The following is an 18,558-nucleotide window of genomic DNA, read 5'->3' as shown; positions in this document are numbered from 1 at the left end:
TAGTGATCGCCTAGGCAGCTGCCTAGAGCATGCCTAAGAAGTGAGAACTGTATACACAAACAAATGTATTGATTTTGGCACCAAGACTGGAACCAGATAGATATCTAGCAGGCCAAATAAACAGTTCAGACTTATAATCTTCGCACAGTAACTCAGTTGGCTCCAATAAAGTTGTTGTGAACCAGGATTTTTACTAATGTATAACTTCAGCAGTGGCAAATGCAATCAGTATGTAGCAACAGAACTTTAACTGTAGCAAAACTATTTAATGTTTCTCCTTCTTGCACACCCTCCCTCCTGGTTTCCCATATCTGAATAAGCAGGAGCGGTGCCCACTCATTCCTGCCTCCAGTACCATCATCCAGAAACTGGAGTCCCTTGACCCATGCAATGCATCTTGGGATACACCAGATTGGGCCACTCTGCCATATAAAGGAAAAATTTTCTTATATAGCAGGTTGGCCCTGCCTGGTGTATCCCAGGATGCCCTACACAGGGTAGTTCACTACCATTGTGTGGATGATGGCATCAGAGGCAGAAGAGGGTATTGTTCCTCCCTCTTCAGGTACGGGAGTCTGGGGGCTTGCATAAGAACATAAAAAGTTGCCTCCGCTGGGTCAGACCAGAGGTCCATCGCGCCCAGCAGTCCGCTCACGCAGCGGCCCATCAGGTCCATGACCTGTAAGTGATCCTTTGTCTAAAACCTTTCAATACCTTTTCATCATCCTATCTCTGTCTCTATCTATATCCCTCAATCCCTCAAGGGGTCACGGGGTGGGTGGATGCCACTCAACTCCGGGGAGTGGTTCTTTACAGTAAGGGGAAAGGGAAAAGAGGGGGGGTGGGGCATCAAACTATCAGAGACTTTATTTTTAAATACAGATTGGGCAGGGAAGAAGGAGGGGTGCCACCAGACATCAGAGCAGTATTAAGTTGGGAGGAAGTGAGGGGTCCGGTCCTTTAGACACCAGAGAAATAAAATTATTTTTTAATATTGTATGGATAGGATGGGAGGAAATGGGTTCAGGCTGGAGGATGCTGGTACAATCGGGGGAGGAAGGGTGTCGAAGGGACATTTATTTTAAAATTTAGTAGAACAGAGAGGAGAGAGATGGAGCTGATACTGACCACAAGAGATCTATTCCAGCCTCAGACCTGGTGATAGGTTTCTGGCACTGAGACAGACATCAACGTACACCCCTGCATTGTTGCAGAATAGATAGGCTCTTTAGCATGTATTTTTAATGTGCTGTGAATTGATGTCTATTGCAAGAGTAAATGTCAGCGCAGAAACCTCTTTTGCATACAGTGGCTATTAGCAAGCCGATGCTTCAGAGTGTCTCTTTGATGTGCACGCTAGATATACCAAGACCCTTCAAGACTCCTGCTGAAGTGATAAGGAATGATGTTATCCTTTAGCCTTCAGAATAGATGTTCCTGAACACAAAAGTTGTGGCCAGGCACCTCATTGTTATTCACAATACTAGCTCAGTTTTTCCTTCTCCTTTCTGTGATTAGAAGGAACGCAGAGGGACCACTCCACCCTCAAAGATCCACACATTAGCAATTTGTTAGGTTCTGTTCTTTAGTGTTTTTTAGGTTCTGTACTTTAATGTCATCTTTATGTCTGACTACAGATCTGAGTGACACAGTATAAGATTCATTTTAAAGACCTACATTAGCAAGGAAATGAGCATGGGACTGTAGCACTGTGCATCCCCCTGCACCTCCCTCAGCACCTCCTACTTGCTGCTTGTGCTGGCCTCAGCTCTCCCTTAGACACTGCCTGGTCCCGCAACCAGGAAGTGTTATCAGAAGGAGAGCTGAGGTCATCGCGAGCAGCAGGTAGGAGATACTGCTGCCAAAATTTGAAGAGGTGGGTGAACAGAGAGGAGGAGAGGTCCTGGAGTAGCTGCTCAGATAGCACCCATCACCTTGCTCTCCCCCACTCCCTCACCCTTCACTACACTGTCCTACATTGATAAGGCTTGGCTTGGAAGGCTCTCCGTAGCAGAAGGAAGGTCAAAAGCCATGAGGTGTAATACCTAAGACATTGCTCCTGTCTATATTATATGGTAAGAAGAAGATTCTGCTGCCACCAGAGCCCCCCCCCCCCCCCCATTGATATTGGACTCTCTTCTTGTTCTATCACTTTCCTGTAATTTCCAGTTTCCTCTAGATGAACACTGGGCTCTGTCTGCCTACAAATGTAAACTAGAGAGTTTGTTTTTTGGTTGGGGTTTTTTTTTTTCTGTTGGTGCACTAATGAAGAAACACAGAATTCAAGCAAAAATTTCTCACTGCTGATTCCTCAGACTGCCACAAAGGGTTACACTTGTGGTACTCGACAGAAAAAAAACATCATTTCAGTATTTCTCATTTCTATGAATAGATAAGCATCCAGTAAACAGTTAATTTCTCTTTGTGCCAGCTAGCTTATTGTTTACCAATCATTCAGATCATACTGGCCCTTTTGGGTCTTTCCTAATGAAATATTCCATCTTTACTTTCTGTGTCAATCCCATTCCTGCTAATGTCTACAGTTTAAAGTATTAGGACATTGTCTTCAGGTACAAATGTCTTGAGTCATTATTTCTCTCACTCATGTTTCAAAATATCTTCTTTGTTTTAGGGAATTACTGGAATCTTTTTAGTTGGATTTCAGAAGTGCTTCATCAAAAATCAGATTAAAGATATCCCTGAAATCACTGATAGAGGAACTGAAGAACCTGAGGTGCGTACAGAGATAACTATAACCATTAGGACACAGAGTGGCAACTGTTGTGGACCTAGTGGTCCAAAAAAAAGAAAAAGACAGTATATAACTGTTAACAATTTTGTTTATCATGAGAAGGGGCATCCTGTAGAGCAGGGGTGTCAAAGTCCCTCCTCAAGGGTCCAGTCAGGATTTCAGGATTTCCCCAATGAATAGGCATAAGATCTATTTGCATGCACTACTTTCAATGTATGCTATAAGATCTCATGCCTATTCATTGGGGATATCCTGAAAACTCAACTGGATTGCGGCCTTCGAGGAGGGACTTTGACACCCCTGCTGTAGAGAATCAGCTGCACAAGGGGGGTGAGTTCTTCATCATCCCTAAGAAGAACTAGATGCCCCCTGGTGCCTTCAGCTCTTCTACTTTTCCTTGAATACCAGCACCATGAGCTATTGCAAACCTCACAGGCAAGCTATGTTATTCTCACAATGCATGAAATTCACACAGCCAGCCTATAAATCTTGGAACTGCTTACATTGCTGGCATTTGGAAGAACTTTGAAAGTGCCATATGGCATGCATGCTCTAAGACAATCCTGATTTTAGAAAACTGTGGCATGCAGTAAAATATATCCTATGACACAGCTTTAATTTATAATATTAGGGAATTTTCAAATCAGTTCAGATGCAAAATCTATAGGCACTTTTTGGTGGACTTTGCATCGGTTCTCAAAGGGAAATATTTTTAGGATATCCATTAAGAATTTATGTGCAGCTACTTAAACCATCTGGTGCTGGGAAGACTATTCTGCCTCTACTGAATATCCACTAGCAGTGCAGCTTCCTGCTGTTGCTGTTTGCACAAGAAGAGCTTGAAGCTTATGCTTACCTGTGGTGGCCTTGCTGAATGAGTATAATTTCTATACTAAATGATAAGGAATAAAACTATTATATACTAGCATCACATGGACCAAGTTAAAAAGGTGATAAAGATGGTGTTAGGAATAATGCAAAACCTTCAGGAGAAGATAATGTCGCTGGTGCAATAATAGACCATGGTGAACTTGTTCATGTATCCAGTGATTAGGAGATTAACCACAGAAATTAATAAAAATGTTAAGAGGATAAAATACAGTTAAATGGACTCTTAGGAGGTAACATAACTCTGAAAACATAGGTAAATAACTGAGCTTTAGACAACCTATGAAAAAAAAGTAATTAATTTTTATCCACACCTCCAGTAGCAAGCTACTCCAGAAAGTTGGTCCAAAATGTTAAAAAGCAGAAACATGGGTACTCGTCAGCCTGGCGCTGATAATACAAAAATTGCAAGCGAACTCTGCAGAGAAGACTGCAGTGTTCTCTTGAGTGCATGTGGTCCCAACAAATGATGAAAACCCCCAACCAATCAGAGTCTCACATCAATTAGAAGCCAATAGAGGTTGGTCAAAATTTGTGTAATATTATCAAACTCTACTTGCAGCTGTGTTCTGAACTAGCCGTAAGCTCCATATGCTAGTCCCAAGCAACCCAACAAACGGCGAATTGCAATAGAATTACAACAGACTTCCCATTCTAAAAGCCTTCCCAAACATTGTTGCTTGAGGGCCCCTTTATTTGAACTTTTTCCAGTGGCTAAACTCTTCTGGGGCTTCACTGATCAACACACACTGGTAACTCCTGGAGGGGAATATCATAGCAAAATGGTTTAACCTATTATACCCTGACAACCTCAATATGTCTTCCACAGGAGGGGAGGGAGAGCACAGACCTTAGTGGAAAAGGCCCTTTTATTTTAACATTAGCCATTCTTGACCAAATGTACTGTACTATCAGTTGTTTTTCCATATTGTGCTATGAAAAAAAAATCCTTTTGCACATGTGGCCTTTATTAACAGTATGTGTGCTAAACTGAAGCCTAATCACTTCAGTTGTACATGAATAAGAGTGTTATATAAATGAAAATAGTACTACTTAAGTATCAGGCAGAGGACAGGAGATTAGACCATAATTGTTCACACCTGGATCATCTACTTCTAATAGAAGACTTGCTATTCTGCTTTCTAGAGAAAAGTGATTTCATTGGTGCATAAATTCAAACTAAAAAGCTAAATGAAAGGAAGTCAAACTGTAGCACCAGATAACAGTTTCATCTTGTTAAGATGAGTTCCAAAGCAATAGGACTTGGATGTTCTCCAGTAGTGATTGCTTCAACACTTCCATAATCACAGATTGAAGAGGCCTTAAAGGGTTGAAGCCCGTTCTGTTTTCGATAAGTACTATAATATGGTAGCAATAATTTGCAGCCTACAATATCAGACACTGAAGTCCTTACATTAAAGTGCACTGAGGAGAGTGTGACATAGTGGTTAGAACTACAGCCTCGGCACCTTGAGGTTGTGGGCTCAACACTGCGCAGCGCCTTGTGACCCTGGGCAAATCACTTAATTCTCCACTGCCCCAGGCACATTAGATAGACTAAGCCCACCGGGACAGACAGGGAAAATGCTTGAAGTTCCTGTATGTAAACTGTTTTGAGTATGGTTGTAAAACTACAAAAGAGGCAGTATACAAATCCCAATCCCTTTCCCTAATACTTCTTGAAATATTAACAAGCCTTAAGAATGCTGTTCCCATGTGCAATATAGTTTATTTACATTATTAGCACTTTAAGGGGAGTAGTTAGTAAGATACAGTAAAAGTTGAGCTTATACTGCACCTTTAGGTTCTACAGCAGTGACTAACCTGAGGTAGCTCAGTACCACAGTACTTCTTGCAATCAACCTCATAATCAGCATTATATTATCATTCAAGGAACATTGAGCCACAAAACCAATGACGGATGCTTCTGGGCACTTCTTAAATGGGCCAGACAAAGAGGCAGAACTCCCCCGATACCCTCCCCCCAATCAAACCCCCTCAACTAAGAAGTACCCTCAATAAAAGCCCCCTCCACCAGTAAGCCCCCTAATAAATGTCCCCTTCACTAGGAAGCCATCTACCAGTACAAGCCCCTCCACCAGGAAGCTTCTCTATTCAAAGTCCACTGATCCAAAAGGATCCCCCACTCATCAGAGCCCCAGAGGCCATCTGACCTGGAAAGAGCCCTATATCAAAGCAACTCAGCATAAAGACCTTTCCCAATCAGACATCCCTCCCCCACACACACACACATACACACCCTGGGCCTTGAAAATTTCTAGGGTCTAGTGGGGTCTAAGCAGAAGTACACCCCATTTGCTCCTGCCCTAGCCAGGATCAAATTCAAGATGGTACCAGCAAACCCTAGTTGTGATCTCACAGTATTACTGCTAAGGGTCCAGCTGCTCTATAAAGGCTTTATGTTCTTTTATTGCAGCTTGACTCCTAGTGTGGTCACCGGCATCATTTTGAACCTAGTGCTGGCAAAGGCAGTAGTAACTGGGGAACACTCTGGGACCCCATTAGATGCCAGAGGTTTTCAAGGTAGACTCAGGGAGCCCTAAAGGAGGGTGATAAGGAATTGCATAATAGGGCGGGTCCTTCTGGGTCAGAGCGAGTTTGCTGGGGAGGGGCTCCTTCCAAGCTGGGAAACTTTGTGGGTGGAACTTTCCAGTGAAGGGGCTTTTATTGGCAGGGGGAGGGGTTATCAGGGAGAGCTGTCTGTCTCTTTTGCCTACCCCTTTAAAAAGTGCCCAGAAGCATCACACCATAGCTTTGCAGCCTAGTACTCCCAGGACAGAAAAATGCCAGCAGTTTTTTGCTAGCAGTATTTTTTCTGGAATAGCACAGTTTGCACGATCATATGTACATACTAGGAGGTATTGTACATGCATTTGCAATCCATGTTGACATCTATCATATGTCACGGTAATATAACATGCCTTACTACCCTTTAACTCATTCTAAGGGGCAAACAGCAATATGTTATAGCCATAACATAGCTCAAACTAACTCCCTTAATGAGTATGTTAGCTTGTGAGAGCTTTAACAAGGAAAGGCAATGAGATGTATAACTAAGGGCTCCTTTTACTAAGCTATGGTAGCGTTTTAGCGCACGCTGCAGATTAGCACGCGCTGCCCCCCCCCTGCACTACACAGAAAAACTAACGCCAGCTGTGTTAGCGTCTAGCGCGTGCGGCACTGCAGCGCACGCTATGCGCGCTCTAAAACCGCTAGGGCAGCTCAGTAAAAGGAGCCCTAAGTAAAATAGCTCATTACTTATTTCACAAGGAAAGCTCAGAGAGGTGCAGTTAAGTTTCTGTAATCACATCTCGTTTTTAATACTTGAAAATTAGCACATAACTTATTTGCATGCCATTTACATGGGTATTAATCCAAGCTAATTAAAATGCATTCATAATACTCTTTAGTACATTGAACCCTTTGGTTGAAATAATTATCCTTCGCTTCTTCTCTGGTCATCTCATAAAACTTTTGAGCAGATTTCAAATCTGTTCCTAATGAGAAAACCCCATTGCAATTCTGTGCATAAATTTCACACATTTTAGTTTAATCACACATTTTAATGAGTCTAATGAAAGCTACAATATTTAGGCATACAGTGGATAAATATATTCATGAATTATATAAATCATTTATATACATGTATATACTGTATCTATATATATTTTTTAAAATCTATTTTTAGGGAGATGAGATTACAGCAACCTACTATGAGCAATCCATCGTGTGGGTTCCAGGAGAGAAACCTATTGAAGACAAAGAATTTCTAAGAAATTCAAAAATATTTGAAATCTGTAAGAATTTGCCAGTACACTGGATACATCCAACCATTTTAACAGGTTTGGTTTACTATTTTTTTTAAACTTCATCTTAACCACAAACATTTAAAAGGGCAAGCTCCAGTACAATGGTGTATAAATTTTAACTGATACTGGTTTCCTGCTTAAATACCACAGTAGTTAGAGTACCTTAATCTCCCGTTTGAGGGCTAGAGATGCTGCCTCCTCTGGAATCCATTCATGAGCTAACCATTTGAAGTCACTCCAGTACAGTGTAATGGCAGATGACATTTATGTGAGCAAGTGCAAAGTGATGCATGTGGGAAAAAGGAACCCAAACTATAGCTATGTGATGCTGGGTTCTATGTTATATGCCCAGGAAATGGATCTAGGTGTCATCGTTGAGGATACGTTGAAACCATCAGCGGTGGCTAAGAAAGCAAATAGAATGTTAGGAATTATCAGGAATGAAATGGAAAACAAAGATGAAAATGTTATAATTTTATATGATAAGATGAATTATTTAGAATCATAATTTTTCATGTATTAATTTAAGCTTTATGTACAATTAAATTATTGTAAGAATGAAAAATTTATAAATAAAATATTTAAAAAAAAAAAAGAAAATGTTATAATGCCCTTGTATCGCTCAATGGTACGGTCGCACCTCTGGGGGCGGGTCTAGGGGTCCAGATTTTCCAGACGGAAAATCTGGTAATCCTAGTAAAAGGGGAGGAGGGAAGTAAAATAATATTGTCAAAAAAAACTTCATCAAGGAATAGTAAATCACATAATCAGCAGACATTCATTCCAGAAATATACTGTCTTTCTCAGACAGACACTGCAGGCCATTACAGAGGGAGTTAACCATAAGTCAATTCAAAAAGGTGTGTTTTCAAAGCTTTCTTAAAAGTAAGGATCTTTCTGATGGATGATGGTAAATTAATCCACAATTTTGGGGCAGCAAAAAAGAAAGCAGCGTGGTGAGTGACTTTATAATATGCTCTCGAGGGGGGAGGGAGGATTAAACGATTTGCATCCAAGGATAAAAGTGCTCTTGTTGGGGTATATGATGGGCCACTGAAAAGTTCTCAGCCCAGCCAACAAAGTTGTGTCAGTCTCCGTCGAGGGCTATACACTTCCAAATCCAGTGATTTTCCATTTTTTTCATTCCATATTTTCCAGATGGAACAAAAAAAGTGGAAAATCACTGGACTAAGTGTATAGCCTTCGATGGCGACTGCCCCATCTTTGTTGGTTGGGCTGAGAACTTTTCAGTGGTCCCTCATAGGAAGGAATCATGTTTGAAAGATATGAAGGGATACCTTGGTGGAGGGCTTTGTGAGCCAAACATAAACTACCTGTAGCCAATGTAGGATTTTAGAAGAGGAGAATAGTGGTCATACTGGCCAACATTGCAAAGGAATCTGGCGGCAGTATTCTATAATGTTTGGAGTTGTCTAACTTTTGTTTAAGAGATGCTAGCCTAACTGATGTTATAGTAGTCGATATGAGAGAGGACGAAAGCTTGAAGTAGAGTGTAATGCTGTGCAATCTAGAATGTTTTTTTTAGTGGTCTGAAGTGGCACAGGGTTGAAAAACCTTTCTTCAAAACATTAGAAACATGTGTATGGAATGAAAGGGAAGTATCAAGGTGAACGCCCAGGTATTTAATACAATTGACCGTCTTAACTGGAGAGTCAAATAAAGTTGGAATTATCGTTGGATGAAGTAAACATCAGGCAGTGGTTTTATGAGGGTTTAGAATGAGCTTGTGCTGGGTGAACCAATTGGCCTTCGATTTCAACCAAGATTGTGATGTAGAGAAATCTGGGGAATTGTGAAAAACTGGGTAGACAATCATCTGCGTATATTGTGGTGGGGCTGTGAGAGGCCACTGGGCGATCCCTATCTTTCGCCACAGGCGTTGATCCTGCATCTCCCTGGAGTGCCAATAGTACTTGACTTTTCAGTCAAATTCAGCAATACTCTCAACACCATAAATTGCAAAGAAAAATTGCTTTATTTCAGCTACTAGTCTTCTTTCCACAAACTCTCATTCCAGGCAATATTGCTCCAACAGTTCTCACACTGTCTTTACCTGGGCCACTTGCCCCACAAAAAATAAAACTCTTTTAGTACAATAATATTCCAATCCTCATCTGAATGAGGTGACTGCCTATGGTGGGCCTAGTCAAATTATCTCAGTCTTGGTAGCACCTCTGCTCTGGGCTTACTCCACACCCAGGCTTCAGGTCACCCAGCACTTGAGCCACTTCAAACAGTCTTTTAAACTGGTCACTGTTCAGTCCAATACAGCACTATAATTCTTAGTAGCACTTGTGCTTTTCCAGGCTATAGCACCCCTAACCTGCTTTAGTACCTTGTCAGGGTGCAGGGGACATTCCTCCCAATTGATTAGTTGGCTCTTAATCCCCCCTCAATCCTCAAATCAAGTGCTTTGGGCAACTTGGGATAAGGGCAGGCTTCCCAATTTTACCTGTCCTTTCCTTTTACCTGTCTCTGCTTTCCCTTAAGCAACAACCCACCAGACTCCTTTATCTCTCGGGGGACTCTGTTAACTCACATTCACAGCACAGATAGTAACCTAGAACCAACTGCTTTTTTTCAAATGACCATTCTCACATTACAGAGCTTTATTCACTCACACCTTCAAACAAGCTGTCTTCTTTAGCAGACATCCACTCCGTGCCATTCCCGGAGTCACTAAAATCAGGTTCACTGGCTCCCAGTTCCATTGAACAGTCAGCTTCCATTGCTCTCCGACTGTGGGGATGAACATCAGCTCAGGACTGCCTCAAAAACTTGCCCATCCCCCCCGTCTTTCCCTCCCTGCTAATTTAGGTTTAAGAACCATCACTTTTCCAGCTTGGTTCTCCCTGAAAGCAGATTTCCTTGGGCATGAAGGAGCGGGGACTTTCCTTCCTAAGGAGCCCTCATGTTTCTCCCTGTAACCTGGTTTACTTGTCATTCTGGTCTGCCCCACCCTCAACACTACAGCTGAGGCTAATTTACCTGCAGCTCATTTTCTTCTTGCTTGGCAAACTGTGGCCCTCCATTGGCTGCACAGCTTATGGCTCAGTTCCCTTAGCTGTTCAGGGTTTCTACAAAAGGAATAATGGGAAGGTGTACAGGTCTGTCTATTCCTGGTAGAAATCTCCTTAGTGGGCTGCCCCTCTGACTGCCTTCTACCCCCCTCTCCTGTATTCAAAGGACTGTCCATACTCATAGGACTTGGGGCTGTTTTAACCCTGGCAGAAAAAAAAAAATGGAGGATTTTTACATGTGACAATATGTAAAAATAAATGTTCAGATCTTGATGAAGCACCATGAGTGGCACAGGAAGAGTAGGAGGCACCCCCTGCTCTCATCTCTGCCCCTGTTCTTTCCTCACCTCTCTTCTGCGTGCACCTTCTCTTCCCATCTGTACCTCTTTAACTCTTCACTGGTGTAAGCAGCATATCCAACCTGCTGCCTACACTGGCCTTGGCTCTCCCTCTCATGTCACTTCCTGGTCCTGCGACCAGGAAGTGACTTCAGAGGGAGAGCTGAGGCCAGCACAAACAGCTGATGGGAAATGCTGCTTGTGCCAGCAAAGAGTTAAAGAGGTATGGGGATGGAGAGGAAGAGACGTGCCAAAGCACCCACCAAAACAGCGCCTGGGGTGGTCCACCCCTCACTTCCTTACTACGTCACTGATGTACAGGGATATTTTGGGAGGAGGGGTTTATTTCCCTTCTGTTCCGCACCATATATAAAATCTTCTCTTTTACAGCACAGGAACTTCCTCCAAAACACATCCTCCCTTCCTGAGATGAGGAACTTTCAATGCTTAGCCCTCACAGCCTTCCTATTGGCTAGATCCTACTCCCAGTCTGTAGTAGTTATACAGACAGAGGATCTGAACATGGAAAAATTCTTTCTAACTTCTGTGGGATTGGAAAGTATATCAAGCCCGCTAACAGTATATACTGTACATGGTACCCATGAATTACAACAGCCTTTTTCATTTAATTTTTGTAACAGTGTACCCAAAATAACATAAATATATTTTACAAGCTGGCAGCAATATGTTCCCCAACAGTCTTCATATAATATATGCAATCTAAAAAAATGATTGTCACCTTTTTTATGCATTAACCAGAGGCAAGGAATGTTTCAGAAACAATTTTGCTCATTAACTGACAGCAAGTTATAAATCCAGCACCACAGTACTCACATGCTGTAAGAAAAAGAATTCCATTTTGTCCATCAGATCAATCCAGAACAAATGGGTTTTGCTCCTCAGCCACCAGATGGAGACAAAGTTAAGAACTATAAGCCCTACCTTATTAAACGTTCTATGCAGCCTAGGTACTACTTCAACATGTTTTATCTCCAGCAGATGGCAACAGGTATTTTGTGCAGCAGAAGACTAGTTTAGTGAGAGAGCTCCTCGGCCCATTTGAAGAACTGATTACACAGTTAAGCCTGAGTAGTGGAAGAGAGATCCAGGGTCTTGACAAAAGTGGCTGTCCAGATCTCTCTCCATACCAGGCAGACCTTATATGAGTTGTTTTGGTTGTCTCTTTCCCCCTCCTCCCGTCTAGTTTAATTGGAGTTAATTAAAAATACAAAAAAAATTTTAGTGAGAGCAGCTGGTCTGTATATGACATGCTGAGGGGAGTGGGGTACGCATGTAAATGATACTGATGCTTTCTCTTTCACTCTCTCACCTAGAGGCTATGAGATTCCTCAAGCTGCTCTCTCTCTTTTCCAAGTTGGCACAAGCAGCAGTGCTTTTGGAACAGCTATTTTCACAGATACAGCGAGGTTTTATATGGGTCGCAAGAAGGTGCTCCAGGGCTGATTTGTATTTCCTATCCCCTTCATGCATGTTTTCACCAGGAGCAGCACAAAAATGGACATTAAAAACAGCACTTGGCATCAGCTAAGGTGCATGCTGAGGAGGTCTCGCTAAGTGGTGGATGCATTAATCTCACTGACAAAACTTATAGAGGTGCCTTAAGAGCATGCCAAATATTACTCCCTGTGTAGTGAACAGTACACCACAGTAGCACAGGTCAGTGGGCCTCTTGCTGGGTTCTTCTCAGATAAGCACTTTAGCTTCCTCTCACGGCCCCGGACAAAAGCACAGGAGAAGTGGCCATTTTGTCTGCTCCTGCAAACACAGCTCCCCACCTCTCTTCTCACTCTAGCCCAGAGAATGCCTTAGCTGGATAAAAGATCTCTCTGTAGGATCCTCCTGGGAGTTTTGTGAAGGGTTCTGGCTAGCTGATGCAAACTGGGGCTTTTTCTTCTGAGTTTCTTCTATTACTGCATAAAACATAAGCAAGGTTCAGGCCAGGAAATTAGGAAGCAGCTGAGAGCTCTAGAGAAGTCCTAACAAGTAGACTCTGCTCTGAGATGCAGGAAGACTGGGGGAGAGGGAAGCATAGTTGGTGGCAGTTGGTTTGGAATTCAACTACTACAGTGCAGCCAGATTAGTGGAAAGGGGCTCTTCTGTGGTGGATCCCTTAGAGGAAGATGAGCTCCCCATTAGGAGGTTGATGTCCCCGCAGCAGTCCATTTCTTTCAGAGGAAAGAGTTTGCAGCTATGATTCTGAGGCACTCGAAGCTTTAAGTATTTCTAAGTCCCCATTGCAGAGGCAGGTCTTCAGGAAATCCCATTTTGGAGGATAACTGTAAATCAATCAAAGCCTTCTGGCAAGCTAGGTGATAAAGGCTCTCATCTCGTACAGTGGGCCAGCCTCAGTGTTGGAAGAGCAATAGATAAGCTTTACATATTGGTCCCAGAGGAAAAAGAGAAACTGAAGTTGTCAAAGTGAATGCCCTGGTGACAGAGGTAACCAAGAAGATGCCCATCCCATGGAAGGTGGAATGGCTCTGAAGGACATTCATGACTGCAAGTTTTAATATTTGCTGAAGTAGACCTTTAAAGTACATAAGAACATAAGAATACCCATACTGGGTCAGACCAATGGTCCATCTAGCCCAGTGGTCTCAAACTTGAAGCCCGGGGGCCACATGCGGCTCACCAGGTACTATTTTGAGGCTCTTGGTATGTTTATCATAATCACAAAAGTAAAATAAAACAATTTCTTGATCATATGTCTCTTTAGCTATAAATTACAATATTATTACTAAGACTTAGCCAAAAGGAAAGTTTTCTAAACTATAGAGTTTTACCTCATGCAAAATTGTCATTTCTTTAATAAGAACATAAGAAATGCCTCCGCTGGGTCAGACCTGAGGTCCATCGCGCCCAGCAGTCCGCTCACGCGGCGGCCCATCAGGTCCAGGACCTGTGCAGTAATCTTTTATCTATACCCCTCTATCCCCTTTTCCAGCAGGAAATTGTCCAATCCTTTCTTAAACCCCAGTACCGTTCGTTGCCCTATAACGTCCTCTGGAAGCACATTCCAGGTGTCCACCACATGTTGGGTAAAGAAGAACTTCCTAGCATTCGTTTTGAATCTGTCCCCTTTCAACTTTTCCGAATGCCCTCTTGTTTTTTTATGTTCTGAAAGTTTGAAGAATCTGTCCCTCTCTACTCTCTCTATGCCCTTCATGATCTTGTAAGTCTCTATCTTATCCCCTCTAAGTCTTCTCTTCTCCAGGGAAAAGAGACCCAGTTTCTCCAATCTCTCAGTGTATGAAAGGCTTTCCATCCCCTTAATCAGTCGTGTCGCTCTCCTCTGAACTCTCTCGAGTAACACCATATCCTTCTTAAGGTATGGTGACCAATACTGGATGCAGTACTCAAGATGCGGACGCACCATTGCCCGGTACAGCGGCAGGATAACTTCTTTCGTTCTTGTTGTAATACCCTTCTTGATTATCCCCAGCATTTTATTCGCTCTCTTGGCGGCCGCTGCGCACTGTGCCGTCGGCTTCATTGTCATGTCCACCATTACCCCCAAGTCCCTTTCTTGGGTACTCTCATTCAATAACATCCCTCCCATCGTATAGCTGTGCCTCGGGTTTCTGATTCCCACATGCAATACTTTACATTTCTCAACATTGAACTTCATCTGCCATCTCTCTGCCCATTCCCCCAATTTGTCTAAGTCCCTTTGCAATTTTTCACAGTCCTCCTTTGTCCGAGCTCCACTAAATAGTTTGGTGTCGTCTGCAAATTTTATTATCTCACTCTTTGTTCCTGTTTCTAGATCATTTATGAATATATTAAATAGCAGCGGCCCGAGCCCTGAGCCCTGCGGAACACCACTCGTGACCTTCCTCCAGTCTGAGTAGTGTCCCTTCACCCCTACCCTCTGTTTCCTACCCGCTAACCAGTTTCTGATCCATCTATGCACGTCTCCGTCCACCCCATGGTTCTTCAGTTTCCGGAGTAGACGTTCATGAGGCACCTTGTCAAAGGCTTTCTGGAAATCTAGGTATATGATGTCTATGGGGTCTCCTTTGTCCATCTGTTTGTTAATTCCCTCGAAGAAGTGCAATAAGTTGGTCAGACACGATCTCCCCCTGCAGAAACCATGTTGGCTGGTTATCAGAAGTTCGTGTTTTTCAAAATGTTCATCAATTTTTTCCTTTATTAGTGCTTCCGCCATTTTCCCCGGAACAGAGGTCAGACTCACCGGTCTGTAGTTTCCCGGGTCTCCTCTTGATCCCTTTTTAAAGATGGGCGTAACGTTGGCTATCTTCCAATCCTCCGGAATCACACCTGTTTTCAGAGATAGGTTGCAAATTTGCTGTAGTAGTTCCGCTATTTCCTCCTTTAGTTCCTTCAGCACCCTTGGATGGATTCCATCCGGACCCGGGGATTTGTCAGTTTTTAGTTTTTCTATCTGTCTGCGCACATCATCAAGGCTCACTTCTATGGATGTTAACTTTTGTGCTTGATTTCCATTGAAGAATTGCTCAGGTTCCGGTATGTTGGTTGTGTCTTCGTTTGTGAATACAGATGAAAAGAACATGTTAAGTCTTTCTGCGACCTCTTTCTCTTCCTTCACCGCTCCCTTCCTGTCTCCGTCATCCAGTGGTCCCACCTCCTCCCTAGCCGGCTGTTTCCCTTTAACATATCTAAAGAACGGTTTGAAATTTCGTGCTTCCCTGGCTAGTCTCTCTTCATACTCTCTTTTGGCTTTTCGAACCACACGGTGACATTCTTTTTGATACTTCCTGTGCTCTCTCCAGTTTACCTCAGTTTTGTCCTTTTTCCATTTTCTGAATGAATTTTTCTTATTGCTTATCGCTTCCTTCACTATTTTAGTTATCCACGCCAGGTCTTTTATTCGACTCTTGTTGCACCCTTTTCTGAATCTGGGGATATATAGATTTTGCGCCTCGCTCACCGTGTCCTTGAAAAAGGACCAGGCATGTTCTACCGTCTGCCATTTTTGGGAAGTGTTCCTAAGTTTCTTCTTTACCATTCCCCTCATTGCTTCGTAGTTACCCTTCCTGAAGTTAAAAGTTGTCGCTATGGTTCTCTTTCCTTTCAGTATTCCTACTTCCATCTTGAACTTGATCAAATTATGATCGCTGTTTCCCAACAGTCCCACTACTTCCACTTCCTTTGCAGGTCCCCTAAGCCCATTTAGGATTAGATCCAGAGTGGCATTTCCTCTTGTCGGTTCTCTAACAAGCTGTTCCATGAAGCAATCTTGTACAGCCTCCAGAAATTCTGTCTCCCTAGCGCATCTTGAGCTTCCGAGACTCCAGTCTATCCCAGGGTAGTTGAAGTCTCCCATAATAACCGTGTTACCGCCTTTGCATTCTCGCTTCATCTCGGCTTCCATTTCTTCATCGATGTCTCCGGTTTGTCCGGGTGGACGATAGTATAGGCCTATCTTTCTTTAACTATTTTTTCTTAGGCCCTCCAAGTACATACAAATCCAAAATAAGGCCCTGCAAAGGTTTTGAGTTTGAGACCACTGATCTAGCCCATCTTCACAGTGGTCAATCCAGGTCACCAGCTGCTTTTGGTCTCTAGATGACTGTATGCAAGTGCTTACTTGTCATGCATTTGGTGACATGGGTACAGCATGCAAACAAATGTTCAGAAGATAGAAAGTATAGTCCAGGACACTACCTGCATGGATGTGGGCAAGGCCTTTGTGGCAGATGCCTTATATGACATCATTAGGACCTCAGCATGGACTGTGTCAGTATTTGTTTCCTCTAGGTGCCTCCTATGGCTCAGGAATTGAGCTGTAAATATGGCCTCTAAATCATGACTCAACAGTCTTCTTTTTCAAGGGAAGCTTCTCTATGGAAGCAAAGCCTCAAAAGTTGCTGGAAGACAAACTGAAGTGTTCTACTCATTTAGCCACAAATAAGGCTAGATTCCAAGAGACTAGATCAGGGATGGGCAACTCCATTCCTCGAGGGCCGGAATCCAGTCAGGTTTTCAAGATTTCCTCAATGAATATGCATGAGATCTATTTCCATGCACTGATTTCAATGCATATTCATTGGGGAAATCCTGAAAACCTGACTGAATTCCGGCCCTCGAGGACTGGAGTTGCCCACCCCTGGACTAAATGGTTTTGGCCATACAAAAGAAATTACTCCCAGCACTTGCATTTGCAGATTAGATTTTCCTTCCATTTTGATTAGAAAGACCAGGGAAGCCTTCAAAGGAGTATAATGAGATGTTGTATGCCCAAGCCTTGACAGCAATATGCAGGCACTATGGTATCACTATTTGACAATTGTAACCAGTCCACTCCTCTATAAATGTAGATATACTATTCACACCATGTTCCTCAGAATGCCACACTGTATGCTATGTGTGGTAGCCATCCTCATCGGAACCTTTTTGACATATGATGTATAACTACAATGAATTGATTTTTTTATATAATAAATTATAAAGTGTCAGTGCTCATTTTTAATGCAATTAAATAGAAGACTATAAATAGTTATAAACTTATCTGTTAACCGGATATGCCTTGTTCCCCTCCGACGCGTTTCAAGATTTTCCTCAGGGTTGGGGATACAAAGGCTGCAAAAAAACCCACAGATTGGCAAACTGATAAACTAAAGAAACAACGAAATTAGAAAAATATATATAATTACCAAGGTTATCCGGAACTGTAGCAAAACGCTAATCTACATGAATGTTCGCCGGGTTTGTTAAAATGGCCTCTCGGCGTTCATAGTAGACTAAATAAACCTATGCCCCCTTACATGTGACCCCTAGGGACCAATGAAAAGCCACAAGAAAATATAGGGGGTGTAGGTTTATTTAGTCCACTATGAATGCCGAGGCCATTTTAACAAACCCGGCGAACATTCATGTAGATTAGCGTTTTGCTACAGTTCCAGATAACCTTGGTAATTATATATATTTTTCTGAGGAACATGGTGTGAATAGTATATCTACATTTATAGAAGAGTGGACTGGTTACACAAGCCTTGACAGAGCAGATGGAAGGTTGGCTACTTGAATTCTTCAAGGAGTTGATTCAGATCACTTTCTGAATATTGTGCAAAGAGGCTATATATTAGAGTTTTGCCACCACCTTACAATATATTGTAGTTTCCCCCTGTCATTCGATGGCAATAAAGGTAACACAGGTGTCCAAGTTGAAAATGAACCCTAGAAGCAGGAGCTCCCATGCCCAAATAATGGGACATTACTCCATATATTTTGTAGTACCAAATAAAATTCATTTCAGCTCATCCTGAATTTAAAACCCCTTGAATTCCATACTTCTGAATGGAGACATCACATTGGAGAGTTCCACATGACACTGGATCTAAAGGAGGTATACCTACATTTTCCAATTTGGAAGCCACATTGAAAATTCCTAAAATTCATTGTTTTGGACTGCCATTACCATTTCAAGTGCTCTCCTATGGGTTGTTCATGAACCCCCCCCTCCTAAACCTTCTCCAAAGTTATGGTGGTAATGATGGCAACCATCCATAAAGAGGGAGTTCTAGTCCATCCATATTTAAATGATTGGCTCATAAGAGCAAAGTCAGATCTTGAAATCTCTAGGATGAGTCATCTTCTCAAAAAAAGAGCAAATTAGGGATCACTCAATGCTTAGAATATCTAGGGGCACATTTTGATGCCTGGAAGGGAAAGCCATTTTTCTCTGTCTGTCCCTGTGGGCTCAC

General features: G+C 42.6%; 1 protein-coding gene across 2 annotated transcripts in view; it reads left to right on the top strand.

Moving 5' to 3' along the window:
* TNMD (tenomodulin) overlaps positions 1-18,558 on the top strand; it is a 163,730-nt gene that overhangs the window by 102,591 nt on the left and 42,581 nt on the right. For both annotated transcript variants that reach the window (XM_033946525.1, XM_033946524.1), the window contains exons 4-5: positions 2,633-2,734; positions 7,350-7,503. In XM_033946525.1, coding sequence (XP_033802416.1) covers positions 2,633-2,734; positions 7,350-7,503 — 256 coding nt within the window. The remainder of the gene's footprint in view (positions 1-2,632; positions 2,735-7,349; positions 7,504-18,558) is intronic.

Source organism: Geotrypetes seraphini, chromosome 5 (assembly GCF_902459505.1).
Source record: "Geotrypetes seraphini chromosome 5, aGeoSer1.1, whole genome shotgun sequence".
Classification (NCBI taxonomy): Eukaryota; Metazoa; Chordata; class Amphibia; order Gymnophiona; family Dermophiidae; genus Geotrypetes; species Geotrypetes seraphini.
Note: the sequence above shows the minus strand (reverse complement) of the source record. Positions and strands in the feature narration are given on the sequence as shown.